Source organism: Nyctereutes procyonoides, unplaced genomic scaffold (genome assembly GCF_905146905.1).
Source record: "Nyctereutes procyonoides isolate TBG_1078 unplaced genomic scaffold, NYPRO_anot_genome, whole genome shotgun sequence".
Taxonomy (NCBI): domain Eukaryota; kingdom Metazoa; phylum Chordata; class Mammalia; order Carnivora; family Canidae; genus Nyctereutes; species Nyctereutes procyonoides.
Window position 1 is genome coordinate 8,362,492 of NW_026575147.1, and position 20,635 is coordinate 8,383,126.

The following is a 20,635-nucleotide window of genomic DNA, read 5'->3' on the forward strand; positions in this document are numbered from 1 at the left end:
CACTCCTTCCTCACAGCACTTGACTGAGGTGCCAATAACAAAGCAGAATTTTCATTTTTGATAGGATTTATCTATTGAAGAGTCAGATCCTTATTACCACATTCCATAACTCAGAGCCACAACTAACAAAATAAAATCAAAAGTCTTGGTGTTGACCATTTTAAATTACAACCTCTCATGTTCCCCTCCCCAAGCTCATTTTCCTTTCTTGATTTTCCAAAAGCAATCCCTATCATTCATCTTGGATATATATTCCAGTTAAGATCCTAATAATTTTACAACGTGTGTGTGTCCCCATAAGCAATGCACAGCATTGTTTCAGGGATTTTAAGTTATATACAAATACTAGGAGGTACAGTTGTTCCTCAATGCTTCATACATTGTTTTTTTAGATGTATCCATATTAATATATACATTTATGTAGCTGCATAGTATCCCTCGAAGGGATACTCCACAAACTGTTTCCAATATGCTGTCATTATAAGCAACAATGTTATGAACATTCTTGAACATGGTTCCTCAGTTGCTATGGGAATTTGTTCAAGTTACAATACAGCTGGAGGTAGTACTACCAGGCTGCATATACACATACCTTCAACTTTACTAGTTATTGCCAACCTCATATACCAGGAAAACTACTATTAAGAGTTCAATCAATGTGTGTCCTTGAGACTTTATATACCTGTGAACACACATATATATACACATGAGTTTCCAGAGTACAAGTATAGATAACTCTATCTCATGCTTTAAAATGGGTTGCAGAGGACTGGTTTTGGCAGGAATTGACCAGTGCCCAGCTAATGGACATTAAGGGGTTTTCCCCAATCATGGTATTTCAAAGAATTTTTGAGGGCCCTAAGTCATGAGCTAAGGTAAGGAGCTGACCCAAAGACCTCAGCAAGGGAAAAATGAAAGGGCTGTGGCTGGGGTTCCTACAGTCTGGTCTCCAGTATCCTAGGGGGCACTTTCTCTGCTTAAGTGAATACAACATTCCAGTACACAGTATTTACACCGTAGAATTTGACATTATAAAAAGGTACTCTTTGTATCAGAAAGGTCATGTAAAATCTCCATTTCTGTGTGCAACAGAGGTCAAGCAAAAAGTCTTTCTTGTCCCAGATACTTCTGCCCCAGAAGGCTATAGAAGTCAGCCTTGGGCTCCCACCTTCAGTCCCAGCAATTCACATTCAGAGGCTAAATGCTACTTGCTGCTCCACATCCTGGATTGCAGACAAGATCCCAGGACTCCAGCTTGAGGTCAGGGAAGAAGACTCAACAACCACATAGCACAGTAATTGGGGCAAACCCTAAGAGGCAAAGGGAGGTGGCCAGGTCTCCAAACTCAGGAAAGCAGGAAGAGTTTTAAAAGCCAGGTCCCATATCTAGTTCTCCCCAGCAAATTTATTTGGCCACTTAAAGCCAGCCATCCATCCCCATATTTCAAACACTTTGAGCTGTGCTTATGCTGTGTGCTCTGGTGCTGACCACATAGGCTCACGCGTGCACGCACACACATAATGGATTGGGTGCCGTCTTGATGCCTGACCTTTAGCATAGATGAGTCTGAATCCTGACTCAGCCTCTCATTAGTTGTATTTGACCAGCCAAGCTTCAAATTCCTCGTCTAAGGAAAAAAAAATGTAGATAAAATTTGTACTTACCTTATAAGGTTTTATGAAAAGTAAAAGAATTACAGCACATAGGTGCTCTGAAAAGCTCTTAGCCTGTAAAAATTTAGTAGATACTGGAGGTACTTGCCTAGTGGTGGTGCCTGAAATAAAACAATGTCCCTGGCCTTAAGGAGCTAGTAAATTTATCAGAATGTCAAATAAAAACAATAGAAGCAGGTGTGGCCGCCAGTCTGAGGGAGTGGTAGGCACAGTCAACAGTGCTAATCTGGAGGGCATATGAGGGATAACCAGGTATCGGAGGCAGCCATTCACTGGGCTCACACACACACATGCACACACACACACACACACACACAAACACACTCAAAACAATTCTGTCAAAGTCACCCCCTCACTGCTGGGTCCAGGCTGAGTCCCAAGGCAAACATACTTATTTTACAAACCGTAGGAAGGTCCAAAGTCTTGTTAGACAAACCAGGACCCCAGAGGCTCTCAGGCAGGTTAGCCTCAAGGAGCCAGATATGAAGGACCCTCAGAAGGCATGTGGTGCATGGCTGAGGCCTGCCGCATGCCGTTCGCCAGCATCCTCGGCACCGCTCTGCAGCCAGCCAGCCTCTCGGTGCTCGGGAGTCTGTGCTTGCCCGCTCCTCCACTGCCCTGGAGGCTGCCCCTTGGGCTCCTTCTCCCCCCCTCCTCATGTGGGTGGCTATCTCACGCTGCTCACCCCCATCAGCCCCAACAGGCGCCTCATCTCTACCAGTGAACAGTTACCGCGTGTGTTTAAGAGAAACAAGCCACATGAATGTGCTGACACAACTGCGTTCCATCCTTCTCTGAGGATGCTGCCTCCCCCGGGCAGCAGGGCTCAACATCCCGGCATCACCTCTGACTCCCGACTCGGCCCCGCATGTCCCCCCAGGGCCACACCCTGCCCCAACCAGGCTCCCGGTCATGTCATACCGGCCCGCACTGCATCTGCTACTGCTGCCAGGCAATACCGAGACAGTTCTGTCTGCACCCCGACAACCCTGTTACTCCCCTGGGCTTCCTGAAGAAAGACCCACTGTTTTAGGTGTGTAGGCAAGGCTTTGTAGCCCAACCTACCTTCCAACCTCCATCTCCACCGCCAACCTATACTCTGACTAAAGCACCTGCTGGGTGGTGCATCATGAAATACAGGGTCTGGACCCAAATAATGGGATGCCACAAAGCTTGACAGGTTCTTGTGTACACCTTCAGAGCCTTTCATACCTAGAAATGCACTGCAGCTCTTCATGTTCTGCCAAGTATGTGTGGAGTGGACTTCAAGTACTTGTTTTTCTCAAGCTCAAGAAACAAATCTGAAACGATCTGTACCATACTGTTTCTCACACAAGGCCTTGGAATGTGCCACATGGAGTGACCGCCCTGGCCTCTGGTTGTGACCATCTCAGACACGTCTGTTCTTCATCACCATTGCCATATGCAATCTCAATGGGACTGCAAGGTCCTAAGTGAAGCCCATCAGCCTGTCTCGTCACAGGGACAGGAAACACATGGCTGGCAGCAGTGCTGTGGTAGGGCTGACAAAAACCTACTTCCACCTTGATTGCCACGGCTGCCTGCTTTCCAGTTTTCCTGTCTACCCCTCCCTGGAGACTTCATTAAATTTCCTATATGCCTAAAGTAGACAGGGGTGGTTTCTGAGGTATAAAACCAAAGAACCTTCACTGATACATAGTTCTTTGGTCTCTGAACAAAAAGCCGCCCAAATCTCTCCTGAGCAATGGAGCACTCCGATCCATTCCCACTGCCCCCGCTCCCTCAGTGCAGCACCTGTCCCATCTGGAGTAGACCTCACAAAGGTGGGCAGCATTTTCACTGAAGCGGTGGGGTGGGTGGTGGCTCCAAGCCCCTTCTCCATCTCCTTGCGGAACCGCTTAGAAATCTCCAGAAGGTTCTCATCAGAAAGACGCATGTGGTAGAGATACTGGTCGACCTGCAAAGGAGGGGAAAACAAGAGTAGAGATGTTACAGGTAAAAGCAGTAATGGTACACATCTATGTCACGGAACAACACTCGGCCCTTCAAAAGAATAAAACCTGTTATGCCCAGAAGGTTATCATTAAAGATCATTTACTTGGAATCTGGATTATTTAATTTTGTCTAAAAGACAAAAACGAGAAACATAGGTTCAACTTTATTTCTGGAGAGTAGTAAAGATGAGGGGAAAAGCATGTTAGGGAAGAAGAGGTCTTTCCAGAAAGGTTGAGTTTAAGGTCTATGACAACACCCTGGGACCTGGGGTTCATTACTGACCCTCCTTGTTCCCCACCCACCTCGAGCCACTCATGGCAATCCTATCATCCCCCACCCTAGGCTGAGCAGCCAGCACCTCTTGCCTTGCTTATACAATCCCCCAATTCTGCCTTTACCTCTTCTATCCATTTCCCAGCCCCAGCCAGACTCTAGCTTTTCCCCTGCTGAAAAAACCTTTCAGCAGCTTCCCATTAGAACCAAACCTGAAATCCTTCCAAGGCCCCACATGACCCGGCCTCTCCCCACCTCTGAAGCTCACTGCACGCCTCTATACTCATGTGCAAACCCTACCCTTGGGTCAGTCCTTCTCTGCCTCAGAACCCGCACATGGGCCCCACAGCCTTTATTCCATCTGCCCTGTCTCTTCAGCCCTCTCCAGACTTCTGTCCCTGGAGGCCTCTTATCCTTCTAATGAAAGTCAGGCCTTCCATTATTCCAAGAACTCAGGCTTTTCCCTTCACAAAGCCATCCACAATATGTATTTCTCAGTGTCCAAATCATAAGAACCAAGGGTAAGAAGAACCATGTCTCTTTGTTCACCCCTGCATCCCTGGCACGTGCTGACACGGGGGAAAGCCTCCTCTCCTCACAGGCAGAGCTAGCTCTCCCTAGTGACTTCATTGATCTTGTTTCCAACATAAATTTACACGAAATTTCCCCAGATTTACCACCAGTCAAAGAAGCAGCAGGGGTCCCTCTCACCCGGTTTCCTTCTTGGAAGCTCCTGTCTGCCTTGGCCATGGAAATTCCCAGTTTTCTCTGATCAGGAAAAGGTCTGGTAGAAATCCATCCAAGGAGGCACTCAAGTTTCCACAGTAGCCCTACTCTGTCCAGGACAGGTGACACTGCTGGCCGTGGAGGGGAAGGGGTAGACAGAATCAGGAACATTGGGCCAGGCCCCAGCTGTCCCCTCAAGGGGTAAGGGTCACAGTCTTCCCAGCTTCATCTGCAAGCTGCGGGACTTCAAGCAACCCTGCTCTTCCTAGCTCTAAAATGGCAAGGTTCTCAAGGGCAAAGCTTGGCTGATGACCACTGCCCTGTTATTCCCGTGAGAAACAAGCAAGTACCCACCTGCCCACTGCCCTTGCTCAACTTTGACAAGAAGCACACAATTTTTATAACTAGAGTTCCCAGATGAATGTGCTTGTTGTTAGTATTATAGCCTGTTATATTTTCCAGCCCTTTTATGTCAGGCCTTCTTAATTTTTTTTTTCTTTTTAGCCAGCCTTGCAGCCTAAGATTTCCAGAGGAATGGCAAGAGGTGCTTAATCCTTTAAGAAAAGAACAAACCCAGTTCGTTCAACAGAGACAGTCCCCTCACTCACATCTGCTTTATTCCAGGCGGTATCCTAACTCCCTATGGGATCTAGGGCACATCCTCCTCTTTGGGCCTCTTTCTGCCCCTGTAGAATAAGGAAATTGGCCCTTCTTGGACCATTTCAAATATCCTGCTTAGGACACATCTTTGATCATTCTTGTAAAATCCCCAAAGGCCAAAGATTAAGAGTGTGGAGTAAAATGCTAAAAACAGCTACAAGCGAGGCAAAGGAGAGTCTGTAGTGTGTCAGCCCAGCCTGCTTCACAACTGCTATGTGGTTAAAATACAACCTTGAGATATGACCCTCTCACGCAGCGGGTGGGAAAGAATAGGGTAGGAGTAGAGAATGGTAATAGGGTAGGAGTAGAGAATGGTAAAGGAATAGAGAAGGGCCACTTCTCTTCTCCCTCCCCAGCCAACAGAAGACCAGGTTTGTCATGTTGGGTTTCATATTTGCAGAAATAAGGATTTTCCAGAACTCATTTGTTGCCAGCATTTATTAAAAAGCCATCACAGACTACCCAAGTCTATCAGCCTAAATCAGGAAGAACCCAATCATCCCTTCTCTTTCCTGACCTCAGGTCCATGATACCTCACTTGCCTCAGCCTCTCAGGGCTATGCGGACACTGGCCCACACCCCAAGATGGGTCACTGAGCTGGGTTTCCTATCATACTGGAAAGCCAGAATGCTCCTGAGAAGCCCTGGCCTCCCTCACAAAGACGTTTGAGGCTCCCCAGGAGGTAAACCGGTACAGCTTCAGCCCAACACCAGACAAGGCCCCTCCCTATTGGTGGGAGGAATATCTCTGGTAACCCCAGGCCCAGGGCAACTTTAATCACCCTGGAAGCCTCCTGGCTCCTGATCCAGTGACACCTGGGCTGGCCCAGGAATACTACCTCATGGCTTATGATGTTAATGTACAAAATCCAGGGTCCTCAGACCAGAGGTCAATGACAGGCTACATATGAGAACAGCCTGAGAGGCCCTGGTGGGCAATGGTAATAACAGTAAATCCTTATGTGGCACGGACACTGTTCTCAAGGTTTTACATTCATTATTTAAGCCTCACAACAACCCTGTGAGGCAGGTAGTATTATCACCTCCATTCTACTGGGAGGGGGAAGGTGACATGCCCAGTCAGAGACCCAAAGGGCCAAGCTGGGACTGGACTGGATTGGACAGCCAGGCTCATCTGTGCTCTTGTCTACTCTGCTAGAAGAATGCTCCTCTTCTGCTGGACAGCAGTGGGGTCTATAGACACAAAGGGCAAACAGCAGAGAGGATGGCCCTTGGGGCTTGTCTGGCAAATCAGAGGACAGCAGGGGCAGCAGACGTGACTCTGAACATTGTCATGAGTTTGACACATGATAAAGTTGGAGCTCCCATAGTACTACTTTCCCAAGAGATATAGTGCCAAAAGCCTCACTGACACCCACTCCCTACTCCCTGCCACCACAGTTGGCTTTGGGTGTTACCAAGGAAGCCAGGAGAACAGAGTCTGTACTGCTCTGTTAAGACGATGCATGGCCACTTCTTGGAATGTGAGTTCATGTACACAAAGGTGGACTGGCCACAGTTCTACAGTAGTCATTCTTAGTTTAACTTTGATGCTTAAGCTACAACAGGCTAGTTAGAATTCCAGGCAATACTTCTCATCCTTACCCCTCAAAGACTCTCAACAAGTAAACAGCCTTAATTCAAGTCATGTTGCCTTTTACCCAATAGAGTACAATCACCTTTTAGTGTTCAGTGACAGATGAAAACAATCATGATGATTGTTACAGTAGTTAAATGTGTACCAAGTATTTCTTACCTGCCAGATACCATCCTATGACTTTACGGACTTAACCTCCATTGTCCTTTTGTACAACTACTACATCTCTGCTTTACACAGGGAAGACCAGAGCTATAATTCAAACTGGGTGCTTGGGACCCCCACCTCCCCTTCACCTGTCCTGCAGGCCCTCCTGTTGTGGGTGGACACTCCCTGCCCTGTGGTTTCCTGGATGACCAGAGGGCCCTATTTCCTCTAACGCATAAGACTAAGAAAGGATGGGACAGCTTTGAAAAAATGCAACAAGAACACCATGGCCCAAACTTCCCTTCTTTCACAGCAAGTTATGTGGCCACCCTGAGTTTATTGGGAAGGAATGTTTCATCACCTCATGCCACAGCTTCCTAAACATACTGAGGAGTCCACCCATCCTTGGTTGGCACTGCTGTGTTGGGGGAGGGATGGCCAAGGGAGGCAGAAGCCAGGAACAAGAAAGCAGCCTCCATACAAAGACAATTTCCCTAGATTGGGAAGGAAACGAATGCACTTTGCAGAATCCTGCCAACCCATGGTGTGGCCAGAGGGAGGGAACACCAGACCCAAAGTCATGGGACAAAGTCATTTGAGAGCTATCAAATGTATGCAGGCCAGTCCTACTGTAATAAATACTCTTAAAAATGCCCTTGGGGCATCACGTTCAAAATCCCACCACAGGTAGCATCCGCATGTGTCAAGTTTGTTTCTCTCACCCCAACAGTCATCAAGCCTACGTTGGAACGCTTCTAAGCGTGACATGCTCAGTACTCTAAATTGGTCAGCACTAATTGGAATAAAATTTTTTATCAAACTGAGATAAATTCACTTCCTGATAACTTCTATCTAGGCCCCATTCTGCCATTTGGGATGAGAATTCCCAAACTTGGCTTTACATCAGCATGACTGACATGAGGAGCCTTTTAAAAACATTAGGAATCCCAAGATCCATTCCAGACTAACCAAATTGACACTTTTAGCCTTGGGCACTCAAACAGCTCTCTCCTGGAGCTGCCATCCCCCATGCCAATAATCTGATAATAGAGGGCTAGGCTCTGGGTCTACATCACCCATGGTCATTTTTACCACTTTTCTCCCTTTGAATCTTTGTAAGTCAGCAGTTAAGACATTAGGCTAAGTGTGAAATAATCCTGTGTTGATCCTGGGTGCTGGGAACTGGAAAAGATTAAACTCTGTACTTGCTGGAAACCCTTAGGTCATTGGAAACTATCAAAGCAGAATTATTAGGGCACCTGGCTCAGTGGTTGAGCATTTGTCTTCGGCTCAGGTCGTGATCCCGGGGTCCTGGGATCAAGTCCCACATCAGGCTCCCTGTGGGGAGCCTGCTTCTCCCTTTGCCTATGGCTCTGCCTCTATGTGTCTCTCATGAATAAATACATAAAATCTTAAAAAAAAAAGCAGAATCATTCAGGCCAACCCTTATTTTACAGCTAGTGATAGTCAAGTACAGGCGGTAGCATCAGAAAAGTCAGTGTTCAATCCTGGCTGTAGCACCTGTACAGGTGTGTAACAGTGGATGAGTCACTCTGACTGAGACCCAGCTCCCTCCCTGTCAAACAGGATGAACAGCCCCACACAGCAGTCACTGGCATAAATGAGGAACATAAAACTCTATCTACTCCTTCTCTTTTTCTCCTAGACTCCCCACTGGCCAATGGCACCCTCAGAGGCTAGCAAGGACATTTCTTAACCCTACCCTAGTCACATCCAGAGTTAACAAACAGAGGCTGTTTCCCCAAATTGTTCCTTCTCTTTCTGTGGTTGGGTGTATGGCCTATCACACTGGACTGCCTCTCTTTAAAACCCTATCAGGGAGAAAGAGGGAAAGAAAGGGGCTTTCCAAGCTGGAGACACCAAGGCAGGCTGGACGCAAATGAAGGCCGCTTGCTTGCCTGGAAGCAAGCATGTGTATTAAAGAGAAAGAGATAGCAGTTTTAAATGACACCTCTTTAGCAATCTTGAGATTAGAACTTCCTCATTGGGCAAATTTGGTCATCTTTCTTCCCGTAACACACCAGTCTGAAACGCCTGTTTCCTCTAGAGAACTGTGAGTAGAGGCAGGGAAAGTTCGAATGAGAAATTAACCCCATACTCTTGATGAAATAAAATAGCAACCCAAAATGAGAAGCCCATACCCACATTTCCTCCAGACTAGCACTAAAAGGAGGGGAAATTATGCAAAGAGTGGATAGAGCAGGCCAACCTCCATTCAGAGGATCCCCCTCAATGTGTGCAGTGGCTTGGTGGAGCAGACAGAGCCCTGGCTAGGTATGGGGAAGCCCTGAAAAGAAAGGCCTGGAAGTAGCTGGAAAGGGACCTCAGAAAAACTGAGGCCAGGGGGCAGCCTTGACCAAGGTCACACAGTTAAGGCTACAGTGTGGATCACCTAGACACCTTCCTCTATTATCAAGAATAATAAAGGACAGTCTTACTGTTAGTCCACCAGGGCCCATGTCATCTTAGGGGCAACTCCAGTTGAATGATTGGTGGCCACTGCCTAAATCCTAGAGTGACTCTTTCTGGTCCCAGAGTGAAAATGGTCCTGATCAAACTATTCATACCCAGAAAAGAACAATATTTTGATCCTGACAGCTGGTTATATAAAGTACTACAAATCCTACCTTGAATACCTTCCTTAAGAGGTTTCAAAGGGAGGGAAGTGTAGAAGAAACTTCAAATTTTAATACCTGTAAGATTTGTATCATTCAACCCCAGAATCTCTGGTCACTGCTGCAACCTCATCTTCTCCTATTGTACAGCTTTCATTGAAAACCAATTATATGCAAAGCACTTCAGTGTACAGGAACATAATTTTAAAAGAAGTCAATTCTGGGGGCTCCTGAGTAACTTGGTCAGTTAAGCGTCAGACTCTTGATTTTGGCCCAGGTCATGATCTCAGGGTCATGGGATCGAGCCCCTCATCAGGCTCCATGCTGAGCAATGAGCCTGCTAAAGATTCCCTCTTTCCCTCCCCTTCTGCCCCTGCCCGCTTCCCCTTCATGTTTTGCGCGTGCTCTTGCTATCTCTCTTGCTCTCAAATAAACAAATAATAAAGGAAATTACTTCTAGAAATGGATAGTAATGATGGTTGTAGGACAATGTAATGAACTGTATACTTTATACACACACACACACACAATTTTTTTTAAAGAACTCAAGATTCATGTTCTCTAGGACTTTTTACAAGAAAGGACAGAATTCAGCTCATATTATAGACCCAATAAATGTCTCTGAATTGAACAGAGGGATAGATCTCAGTAGATAACAAAGGCAAGGCAAGGTGGCCCATGGAAGTATTACAGAGTAAGTGGCCCATGAAAATAGCAAGCTGGGGAGACTGTGTTCTGGGATAAGAATATATATATATCCAACATACATGTCTGTGGATATATGGTGACCTAGAGAGGAGGGGTATCCTGTGAAAGGGCTCAAGACATTATGAATTCCAGGACCAGAACGCTACTGTATTACATTAACTCTCTCTGTGATGTCTTTGTATTAATCTGATTGAAACCTACCGCTTTTAATCACAGGATCATGGGAAGGAACTGTGTAAAGTCGGGGTGTTGTTTACTGACCAGTTAATTCCTGTAGGGTTTGGCGCCAGGATAAAGTCTGGCTGCCCAGAGTTACTGCTTTCTGCTACAGGCCAATGAAATTCAAACCACTGACTCTAAGACAGCTGTCCTTTTTGCCTGGACTGTCAGGAAGCTCAGAGCTTTGCTCTCAGCTCCAGTGAACTATCCCTCATGTAAGTATGTTGGTAGTCATCCCTGCCTGCACCCCCCCACACACTTTTTTTTTAAAGATTTTATTTATTTATTCATAAGAAACACCGAGAGAGAGGCAGAGACAGAGCTAGAAGCAGGCTCCATGCAGGGAGCCCGATGTGGGACTCGATCCCAGGACTCCAGGATCACACCCTGGGCTGAAGGCAGACGCTCAACCGCTGAGCCACCCAGGGATCCCTCTGCCTGCCCCTCTTACTGAAAGCTGAGCTCTATCACCTAATCCTTTTAGTAAGGAGACAAAAGAACTAATATAGGATCAAGCAAACCCTCATCAGTCATCTCTACAGTACACATCCTCCTGAAAATGAAATTCAAGTGAACAAATCAGGTAAGAAAGCATAAAAGCATCAGGGCTGAGGACACAGGGACACTGAAGCATTGAAGGACTTTCTTTCCCCAGGCTTTGCATATTTCTGATTTAATAACCCAGAACCTTCTCTCCAGAAGACGCCAGATGCACAGTAGCTAATTCCTACCTTTTAGCTTCTTCCTGACCCCAAGCAGACCAGCTGACTGAATTTCAGCTTTCCTAGCACTCTGGTTCTTGTCCCAAAAATATAATCAGGTCATATAGTCATATATACAGAAATTAGACAAAGGCTTCAAGGCTCCAACCTAACTTCCTGAAAGGAAATTTAGGAAAGACCACATCCTTTTGAAAGGCTTTGACTGGTCTCATCCGCTTTAATTCAAACCAGTCAAAATTGGGTTGGGGGTGCAGGGACAGGGATACTATACAGCAGGCAAGAAGACACTACCTACCATCACATCCAGCCACATATATAGATGAATCTCACAATATAAAGTCGGGCAAGAAAAGCCAGACATGGGACGTCTGGGTGGCTCAACAGTTGAGCATCTATCTGCCCTTGGTTCAGGGAGTGATCCTAGAGTCCGGATCAAGTCCCACATCAGGCTCCCTGCAGGGAACCTGCTTCTCCCTCTGCCTGTGTCTCTGCCTCTCTCTGTGTGTCATTTATTAATAAATAAAATCTTTAAAAAATAGAGAGGCCAGACACAAAAGTAGACATATCTTATGAGTCCATTCTTCTGAAGCACAGAAATAGAGCTCTGCTGACAGAAGGTGGGATAGTGTAATCACTCTGTGCTGCTAATGATCTATTACTGGATCTGGGTGGTGGTTACCTGGTGTTTTCAGTTTCCTATGTATACTATACTTCAATTCTTAAAAATAGGAAGAAAAAAGGGCAAGGTCCTGATTAGGCCCTGGTCTACCCACTACACATGGCCAGAGGGCCCAAGAGATCAAAGGAGGCTGTAAGAGGTCAAACCAGAGGGAAGAGCCAGGATCTAAATGCAGCCACACATAGCCTTCCAGTAGGCTGACACAGGCTTTACAGCTTCATTTCAAAATAATTTGTTTCTTGCATTACTCCTTTGCCAGTGCCACCTCAAATCTTTGACAACGAAAACCAAGCCTCAGAGAAGCTTCCCCAAACCAAGGGCCAAGTCCCTGGCAGGACTCACTACATCCGGCAGTCAGCTGAGTGCCCTAACCTGGGGCACAGGTGTGCCTGTCCTGGGAAAGCCAGGTAACTACTGTCAGTGACCTCATTAATAATAATGCCTTCACAGACTTCTCCTGGGAGGACCAGGGCTGTGCAAAGAGCAGCAAGTTTATTCTGTAATGGTGCCAAGGCAAGGCCAGATGTCTCTGATTAAAAAAAAAAAAAAAAAAGAATGAAAACAGAAAAAAAAAGATAAACTGAGGAGGAAAAGACACAGCAGATCCTCGATTCTTTAAGACTCCCTTCTCTAAAAGGCACCTAACCAATAGTAACAGGTCTGCCAGAACACTTTCCTCAGATGCGACGCGGCAGACACGTCGCAGGGGCCACCAGGCCACCTCGGGGAGATTCCAGCTGACGCACCATGCGCTCACAAGCCCAGGGTGCCAGCGTGAGTGTGGAACTGACCCAGGAGGCTTACAGGCCACACCCCCCGGATCCTGTTGCACCTTGGTGAGTCACAGGCTTTCCTGTTCTTCCAGTTCTTGCCTCAGCTGCCTGGAGTTACTGCCAGACAGACCTCAGGCAGCAGCACCCCTTCAGGGGTCCAGGAGATGGGCATCTGGGACACCAGTCTTGGGAGCCTCCTGCCCTCACACATTCTGGGCCAGCTGTGGGGCAGCAGTGCAAGAATATGTTCTGATGCACAAGACCCTGGCACAGTTCATTTACACACCATTGATGGAGGATGCTAACTGGAGAGGGCCCCGGCCAGGGGCTGAGGGCACCAGTCTTTGCCTGCAAGGGGCTCAGTCTATTGGTGGCAGGTAAATACATTAGCAAGTAATTACAAACTGAAGGTAAGGCCAGAGTAGGCAGTTTTTTTCCCTTGTAATAAAATACAGATTTATAACACTTAAACATGCATGTGTCAATACTATTCTAAGGAGTGTCTCAAAAAGGATAGAAATGTGTATATGTTGACCCCACACCTAGAATGTTCTCCTCCTCTGGCCTAACAAACTCCTACTTTGCCCTTCAGGGCCCAGCACAAATGGCCTCTCCCCAAATTCCCAGCTGCTAACACACTTTTGACACCTTATGTCTCCTGCTCTCGCTGGCCCTTGCTGGTCCCAGAGGACTAAAAGCACCAACTACATGTTCCCAACTTCATTCCAGCAGCTCTCTCAGTACTGCGATATAGTAGGTACTGAAGTCATAGGTCACGGTCACGGTCACGTACAAGGGTCTATGAGTGTGCAGTGGGAGGCAGTGGAGAGTAACCTGGGTGACGGGGAGAGTTGGCCATTCCAGAATGCCCAGGAGCTCAGAGCCTGACCCTGTTTTTCAGGCCTGAGCCCTCACTGCTTGTGACTCTGGGGGCAGCATGTTTTCCTCTCCAGCTACCTGGCTGCCTGTTCAGTCCCCCTGGGTCCCCTAAGGGTCAGACTCTGCCTCCCCTGGACAGCCCCATGCCAGGGACCAGAGTCTGCCGGAGCCTCTTGTCCCACAGGGACATCTGAACTCCCCACTCCTGCCTGCTGCCAAGTGTCCCCTCAATCCCTATGGATCTGTCGCTTGGCACCATGCCCAGCCCCAGACCTTCCCAGTCTGCCCCACTCATCCCACAAGCACCAAAGGCAAGGCAACCATATACCCCAGATTGTCCAGGACAATCTCAGTTTATGCTGAGGCAGCAGCCTAAGTATTAACAGTGTCTCCGTTTACTCTCAAAAGTGGCCCAGTTTGGACAAATTATAGGGTTCCTCTAGGTACAGGCCACAAAGCAAATCCTGCCTTTGTTCTTGGGGAGCCCACACCTGACTGATGAGAAGAGCTCATGCTGCACGACTGGTGCCAAAAGGGAAATGGGGACCAAGAAACTGGGTTCCTGCTCTGGGGCTTGTCCTATATAAAGTTGGGCTGGTCACTCAGTACACAGCACCTGGTTTCCTCATCTATAAAATGAAGGACTGGAACTAAATGATCCAAAGGTCCCTTCCCAACTGACACCTGACTCATAGCCCCATGAAAATGGAACAAGTGATCTGTCTCCAGTTGTCCCAGGCAGCTCATGCTGGGGTCAGGGGTCTGGGTTCTGAGGTCAGACTGAAATTCAGGTTTGCCCTTGAGCAAGGTACTATCCCTTTTCTTTGCCTTGGTGTCTTCATCTGAATAATAGCTAATAATAATGTCTACCAGGGTGGGCTGCTTCCAGGGCGGGCTACTTCAGGATGGCCAGAGTTAGAGTGCACAGACAGAGCCCAGCACTTAGTAGTGTTTGTTATTTTAAGAGCTTTAGAAATTGGTGGGGGTGGGGGAGATGGAACTGATGAGACATGGCTAGAAGGCTTCATTGCAAGGTTGACAGAAAAATTTGGAAGGAAGTAGGAGAAAAAAATCTCTCGAATGGGAAAAAAGAAAAGTGCAGTTTCGCCATGCCCTTGTTTAACCCTAGTGGCTTATCTGGCTTCATTCCTTTATCAGACAATATGGAGATGCCAGAGGAAGAGTCTAGGAATAAGGCCTTTCAAGAACATTAAACACACCTCCATGATAGAACCACTGAGGTAAGGGTGAGGAGAATCAGGAAGGCTGGCCGGGTGGGTACCAAGGGCCAGGTCTCAGCACTAACTCACTCTCTTAGTTAACTCCAAAATAAATTTTAACCAAGATCCCTCCAAATAAGGAACATCAGGGAAATGCTCTGAGACCCATACACAAAAGTGCAAAAAGTATGGCCACTCCTAAGAGAGGGCAACATTTCAGGGAAACAAGGCCAAGACTCCCACCTGGGTTTGGACAAGCCAAAGCCTGTACAGGAACAAGGGGAGGAGAAAGTGGGTTCCACACAGAGGGTTGCCTTGAGCTTTGTCAAGAGGCATGGGCACCTGAGTATCAGGAGGGGCCGCAGTGGACAGCCCAGAGTCCGCATGAGGGGCCAAGAGCTCTCTGCTCACACCCAAGATGGTAAGACACATTCCTCCTGATCTGCCAAAAGACTGTGGGAATGATGGTTCCCTTCAGTGAAATTCTAGGGGTCAGTGGGACCAAAACCTACCATGACCTGGTCCTATGACTCAACAGCCCAGGGTACACAGCCCCCACAAGCAGTTTCCCCAGCAAGAAGTCAGAATCTGGGGCAGACGTGAGGAAGGGTAAGCAAGCATCTCACTGGCCAACTACAGTGTAAGTGGGCCTCAGCAACTGCCCTGGGAGCCTCTGCCCTTTGGTGCGGGGGACTGAAGAGGAGGGGACTAGGTTTCTACAGTGAAAAGGATGGAACTAATGCTATGGACAGTCATGCCTTCCAGCGAGGATGCTTTAATCTGTGGTACAATGACTGTGGCATCACACACACACACACACACACACACCCTACCCCCCACAGTGGGGAGGCTACTTCCCAGGGGACCCAAAAGAAAGCAAGTTAGAGAAAGAACTCAGGAATGGTTCTCCTATGCCCAGGAAAGAGACAGTTTTCTCTTTTTTTTTTTCTTTTTTAAAGATTTTTTTTTAATTTATTCATGAGACACAGAAGAGGCAAAGAAACAGGCAGAGGGAGAAGCAGGCTCCCTCTGGGGAGCCTAATATGGGACTCAATCCCAGAACCCTGGGATCATGCTCCGAGCCAAAGGCAGATGCTCAACCACTGAAGCCACCCAGGGGCCCCAGAAAGAGACAGTTTTAGAAGGCAGAGGGGGCAGCGAGGACACTTCCTTATCCCTCAGCTTCACGAAATTTCCATCTCTCTGTCCTGCTTGTCTTCTACTCTAACCCGACATCAGACGGCATCAATGTTCCAGAACCCATATGTCCTAAAAGCCCTTGGGAAAAAAGAAACAGGGCCTCTTTTGCTCCTGCCCAGATGGACAGCACAGTAGGGTATCTAAGAATGTAGTACTATATGTATGTAGTCTTCTATGTACTAATATTTAACACATACAGAGTTGACTATGTGTCAAGCACAGCTCTAAGAGCTTCACATATACTAACTCTCTTTAATCCCTACAGTAACCTATGAGGGTGTTATCCAAAAACTCTCCACTTTACCAGAGGAGGAAACCAAGACCTGGAAAGATTAAATTAACTAACCCAAGTTCACAGGGCTGGTTACATAAGGCAGGACTCAATCCTGGGAGACTGACTCTATCACTCCCCATACAGCCCCTTCCAATATGACTGTTGGAGTGGCCCTTAATGAGTATCACTAGCCCTGCTTCTCTGTTCCCAGTTAGAGCAGCACCTGGGCTCATGTTCCGCCAGGCTCATCGGCTTTGTTCACAAGTCTGATGGATGCTTGGCCTTGGTGGAAATCCCAGCAACAACCAGGTAAGAGTCTCCTGGGGATAACTGAGCAGACTTCTCTCCCACTGGCTTCCTGCAGTGCTTACATTGTAGGCATTTTATTGGTGGAAGGCAGAAAAACAGTAACCCAGGTAGCCCACCCTTCTTCAACAGGGGTCATGGACATCTGCTGACTGCTGTGGTCTGCAAACTTCACCTCAAATTCATCTATTCATCTTTTGTAAAAGGCCACTCACCACCATGATCTCTTCACAACCTGCGAGCTGAAAGCCAAGGTCCTGGTTACAGCTACTATTAACTAGCTGTGTGATCATGAACAATGTGCTATAAAGCTAAAGGAAGGGATGAACTATGTTCTTCTAACACAGTTTCTCAACCTATGGATATTTAGGGCCAAAAATGTCTTTGTTGCAAGGGGTTTTCCTGTGCACTGTAAGATTGAGTAGGTCCCTTGCCTCTACCTCCTAGAGGCAGCAACACATCCTGACCCACCTACCTGGTGACAGACAAAAATGTCTCCAGACATACCAAAGCCCACTGGAGGGCAAAACTGCTAACACTTGAAAACTATGGCTCAAAAGAAATCATAACAAAAACAAAACAAAACAAATAGAATACAGGTTTTGGCTCTATAAACTTGGGAGGCTGAGAATTTTTGCTCTTTATTATAGGTTGGCATACAGATAGCCCCTCATAAAAGATTGTGTGGCCCAAAATGCCAACAGCACCAAGGCTGAAACACCTGCTTTAGGAGTAAAGCAGAAAGAGCCACTCCAGTGCAAGGAAGTATGGCCTGTCCCTCATGAGCATATGATATTAAGACTCAGGCAATGAACTCTGGGATCTGATCTGCTCTCTGCCACCCCCCACCCCTCATTCCACCCCTGGCCCCCCACTGCTTTGGAAAGGAAAAGACAGACAACACACAGTGTTGGAAAACAAACCAAACTTGCTGACTTCAAAATTCAACGATGATAATGAGGAACCCATTATCAAGAGTCGTCTTGTAAAGAAATATCTGAACAAAGGGCATCAGTTTTCTAGGGTTCCTGAGGTCTTTTAGTACATCAGATCTCCTTAGGCTGGCTGCCAGATTTTGAGAAAACAGTTGTGAATTGTGCTGTTTTGATTTCCCCTGGAAAAGGGCCCCTAACTGCCCTCAAACTCCTCAGGGTGATGAAAACGTTCATCTTTGAAAAGTGATGTTTGAAAAAAAAAAGTTGGCTTTGTCTGAGGAGCCTCAGAGGGAATTTTAATTAACTCAATGGTAAAGAAAAGTGCTTCCTAGCACTGTCTGAAATAGTAACTAGCAAAACAAAAATAAATATAATATAATATAAATATAATAAATAAATAATAGCAAAAAGCTACAAAATATTCCTCCTACCATTAAATGCTTTTGAGCAAGGAAGGCACAGTATTAAGACACTAAGTATTATGTACACAGTGAACAAATGAGAAACCGTATCTGTCAATGTCAGTTAACTGGGTCAAGAATAATCTTAGTGAGGTTGTGGTCAGTAGTTTACTCCTGCTACTTTAAACCCTTCCCAGAAGATTAATGGCACATAGTAGGTGCTCAAGGCACACCAGTCAAGGCTCCCTTCAGGTCTCCAACCTCTCACCTCGTGATGCTCCCACTCTTGGCTGCTGCCTTACCTCACTAGACAACTGAAAGGTATCTGAGTTTCAGTTTCTCACATCATAGCCAGAGGGCCTGGTACCCCCAGTAAGTTCTCAAAAAACATTAAAACTCTTCATCTTTCTTGACTCTTGAGGGCTCTCTGTTGAATTTTCTGCCTCCAAGATATCCACCCCCCCAATAAGAGTTGAAAGCCACCCCTCCCTCACACAGAAAAGAGCCCAAGTGAGCTATCTATATTCCATAATCAGAGTGAAAATATGACACCCCTCTATGCATGTTAAAACAATTTGGCGAAGGTCTAAAGCAAGGCATGCATACTTCATTTCACTTCTACAGTTAAAACTCATTCTCATTCCTAAGAGGCAAAAATCCTTTATCTTGAATATTAATTATACAACAGTTAATAAAAAAGAATCCTCTATCTCTCCACAGAGAGGACAGAGCCTTGATTGCTGGAAGACAGGAAAACACCTTTACCCTCCTTTTCTCCCTCCCTGTGTCCCCCACCCACTCCCTTTCTCCTCAGGATCAGCCTCAGGGTCAGGATCAGCCTCAGGCCTTGATGAAAGAAAAGCGCACCACCTTTTTTTTTAAATCTTTTAAAATATTTTTATTTTTTATATTATGATTTTTTAATAATAAATTTATTTTTATTGGTGTTCAATTTGCCAACATATAGAATAACACCCAGTGCTCATCCTGTCAAGTGCCCCCCTCAGTGCCCGCCACCCAGTCACCTCCACCCCCCGCCCTCCTCCCCGTCCACCACCCCTAGTTCGTTTCCCAGAGTTAGGAGTCTTTATGTTCTGTCTCCCTTTCAGATATTTCCCGCACATTTCTTCTCCCTTCCCCTCTATTCCCTTTCACTATTATTTATATTCCCCAAATGAATGAGACCATATAGTGTTTGTCCTTCTCCGATTGACTCATTTCACTCAACATAATACCCTCCAGTTCCATCCACGTCGAAGCAAATGGTGGGTATTTGCTTCGAATGGATAAAGAAGATGTTTATGTATACAATGAAATATTACTCAGCCCACCACCTTTCTTAATGTCCCCCTATCCACCCATCCCTTCAGCCCTGTACCAGCCATCCCCCAACCTGCCTCTCACTCTCCTCTTCCGGCAGCCCTAGCTCAGCTTGTCTCCAGAAAGGTCCCCTCCCTTTTCCTCACACTCACTAAGTACCTCATCAGTGGCCAGAAATAGTGGCTACAAAGATGAGCAGCCAGGATTCTCGCTGCCCTGAGGAAGGAACTAGAACTGAAAACCACCTGGTCTAATGCATGGTGGGCTGATAAAAATGCCATGATGGGGGCACCTGGATGGCTCCGTCATTTAAATGTCTGCCTTCGGCTCAGGTCATGGTCCCAGGGACCTGGGATCAAGCCCCCATGCGGCTCCTTGCTCAGAGGGGAGTCTGCTTCTCCCTCTGCCTCTGCCCCTCTCTCCACTCATACTCTCTGTCTTTCTCAAATAAAATCTTGAAAAAAAATTGGTCATAAGAACTCCCATTAAAAAAAAATGCCACGATAGAGCAAAAGCACCTCGTGTAAAGAACATGGCATTCAAAGGAAGGGTGATGCAAGTCCTTGGGGAGTGAAGGGGTCAAGGCGCATTCAACCAGCAGGGTTAAAAAGCTTCTGAAATGTTCCAGTCTGACTTCAAAAAGAGACTGGAAACAGAGAAACCCTAGGAGGCCTCTGAATTAAGCCAGAGACTGGTTGACAAATGTGTAGCAATCAGAAAGGAAAGTCAATGAAATGAGTCCAGAGCTCCCAGCCAGAATAGCCAGAGGGTACTGGTGCCATTAATATAACCCAGAGAAGAGCTAGTTGCATTTCTGGGCATGCTGAGTGACAGTGCTGCCAGCATCCCAGAGTGAATGCAGACACAGGCCAGGATGGAGTTGACTATTGTTCCCAGGAGCAGGTGAGTGTGGTCAAGAGCATGGGGCTCTGGAGCCCAACTGCATGGCTTTAATTCCCAGCTCTTACAAAAAAATCTAGTGACCTTGGACAAGTTCCTGTGCCTTTGTTCCTTACCAGTAAAACAGGGATGCTGATAATAACTGCATCTACTTTGTGAGGTGAGGTTGTTAACATTAATGCGCTAACACATGTAAAGAGCTTAAACCAGTGCCTGGTACACAGTAAGTGCTTTATATGTTTGCTCTTGAGTTTCAAAGCATCAATCAGCAAATGTGAGCAAATAACCCTTACTCTCCTCTTAATGGTACAAAACACTGGACTTGTTCATCAGGAGACAAGGTGGGTGGGGACTAGTTCTAGGTAGGTGAATCTAAGTTTTCCATGCCTCCAACTACAACCCCAAATATG

The 20,635-nt window shown here is 46.7% G+C and overlaps 1 protein-coding gene across 1 annotated transcript in view; it reads right to left on the minus strand.

The window, feature by feature from the left end:
• The window catches only part of HK2 (hexokinase 2), a 61,763-nt gene that overhangs the window by 38,639 nt on the left and 2,489 nt on the right, over positions 1-20,635 (minus strand). Inside the window, exon 2 of the mRNA XM_055312462.1 lies at positions 3,450-3,612. Coding sequence (XP_055168437.1) covers positions 3,450-3,612 — 163 coding nt within the window. The remainder of the gene's footprint in view (positions 1-3,449; positions 3,613-20,635) is intronic.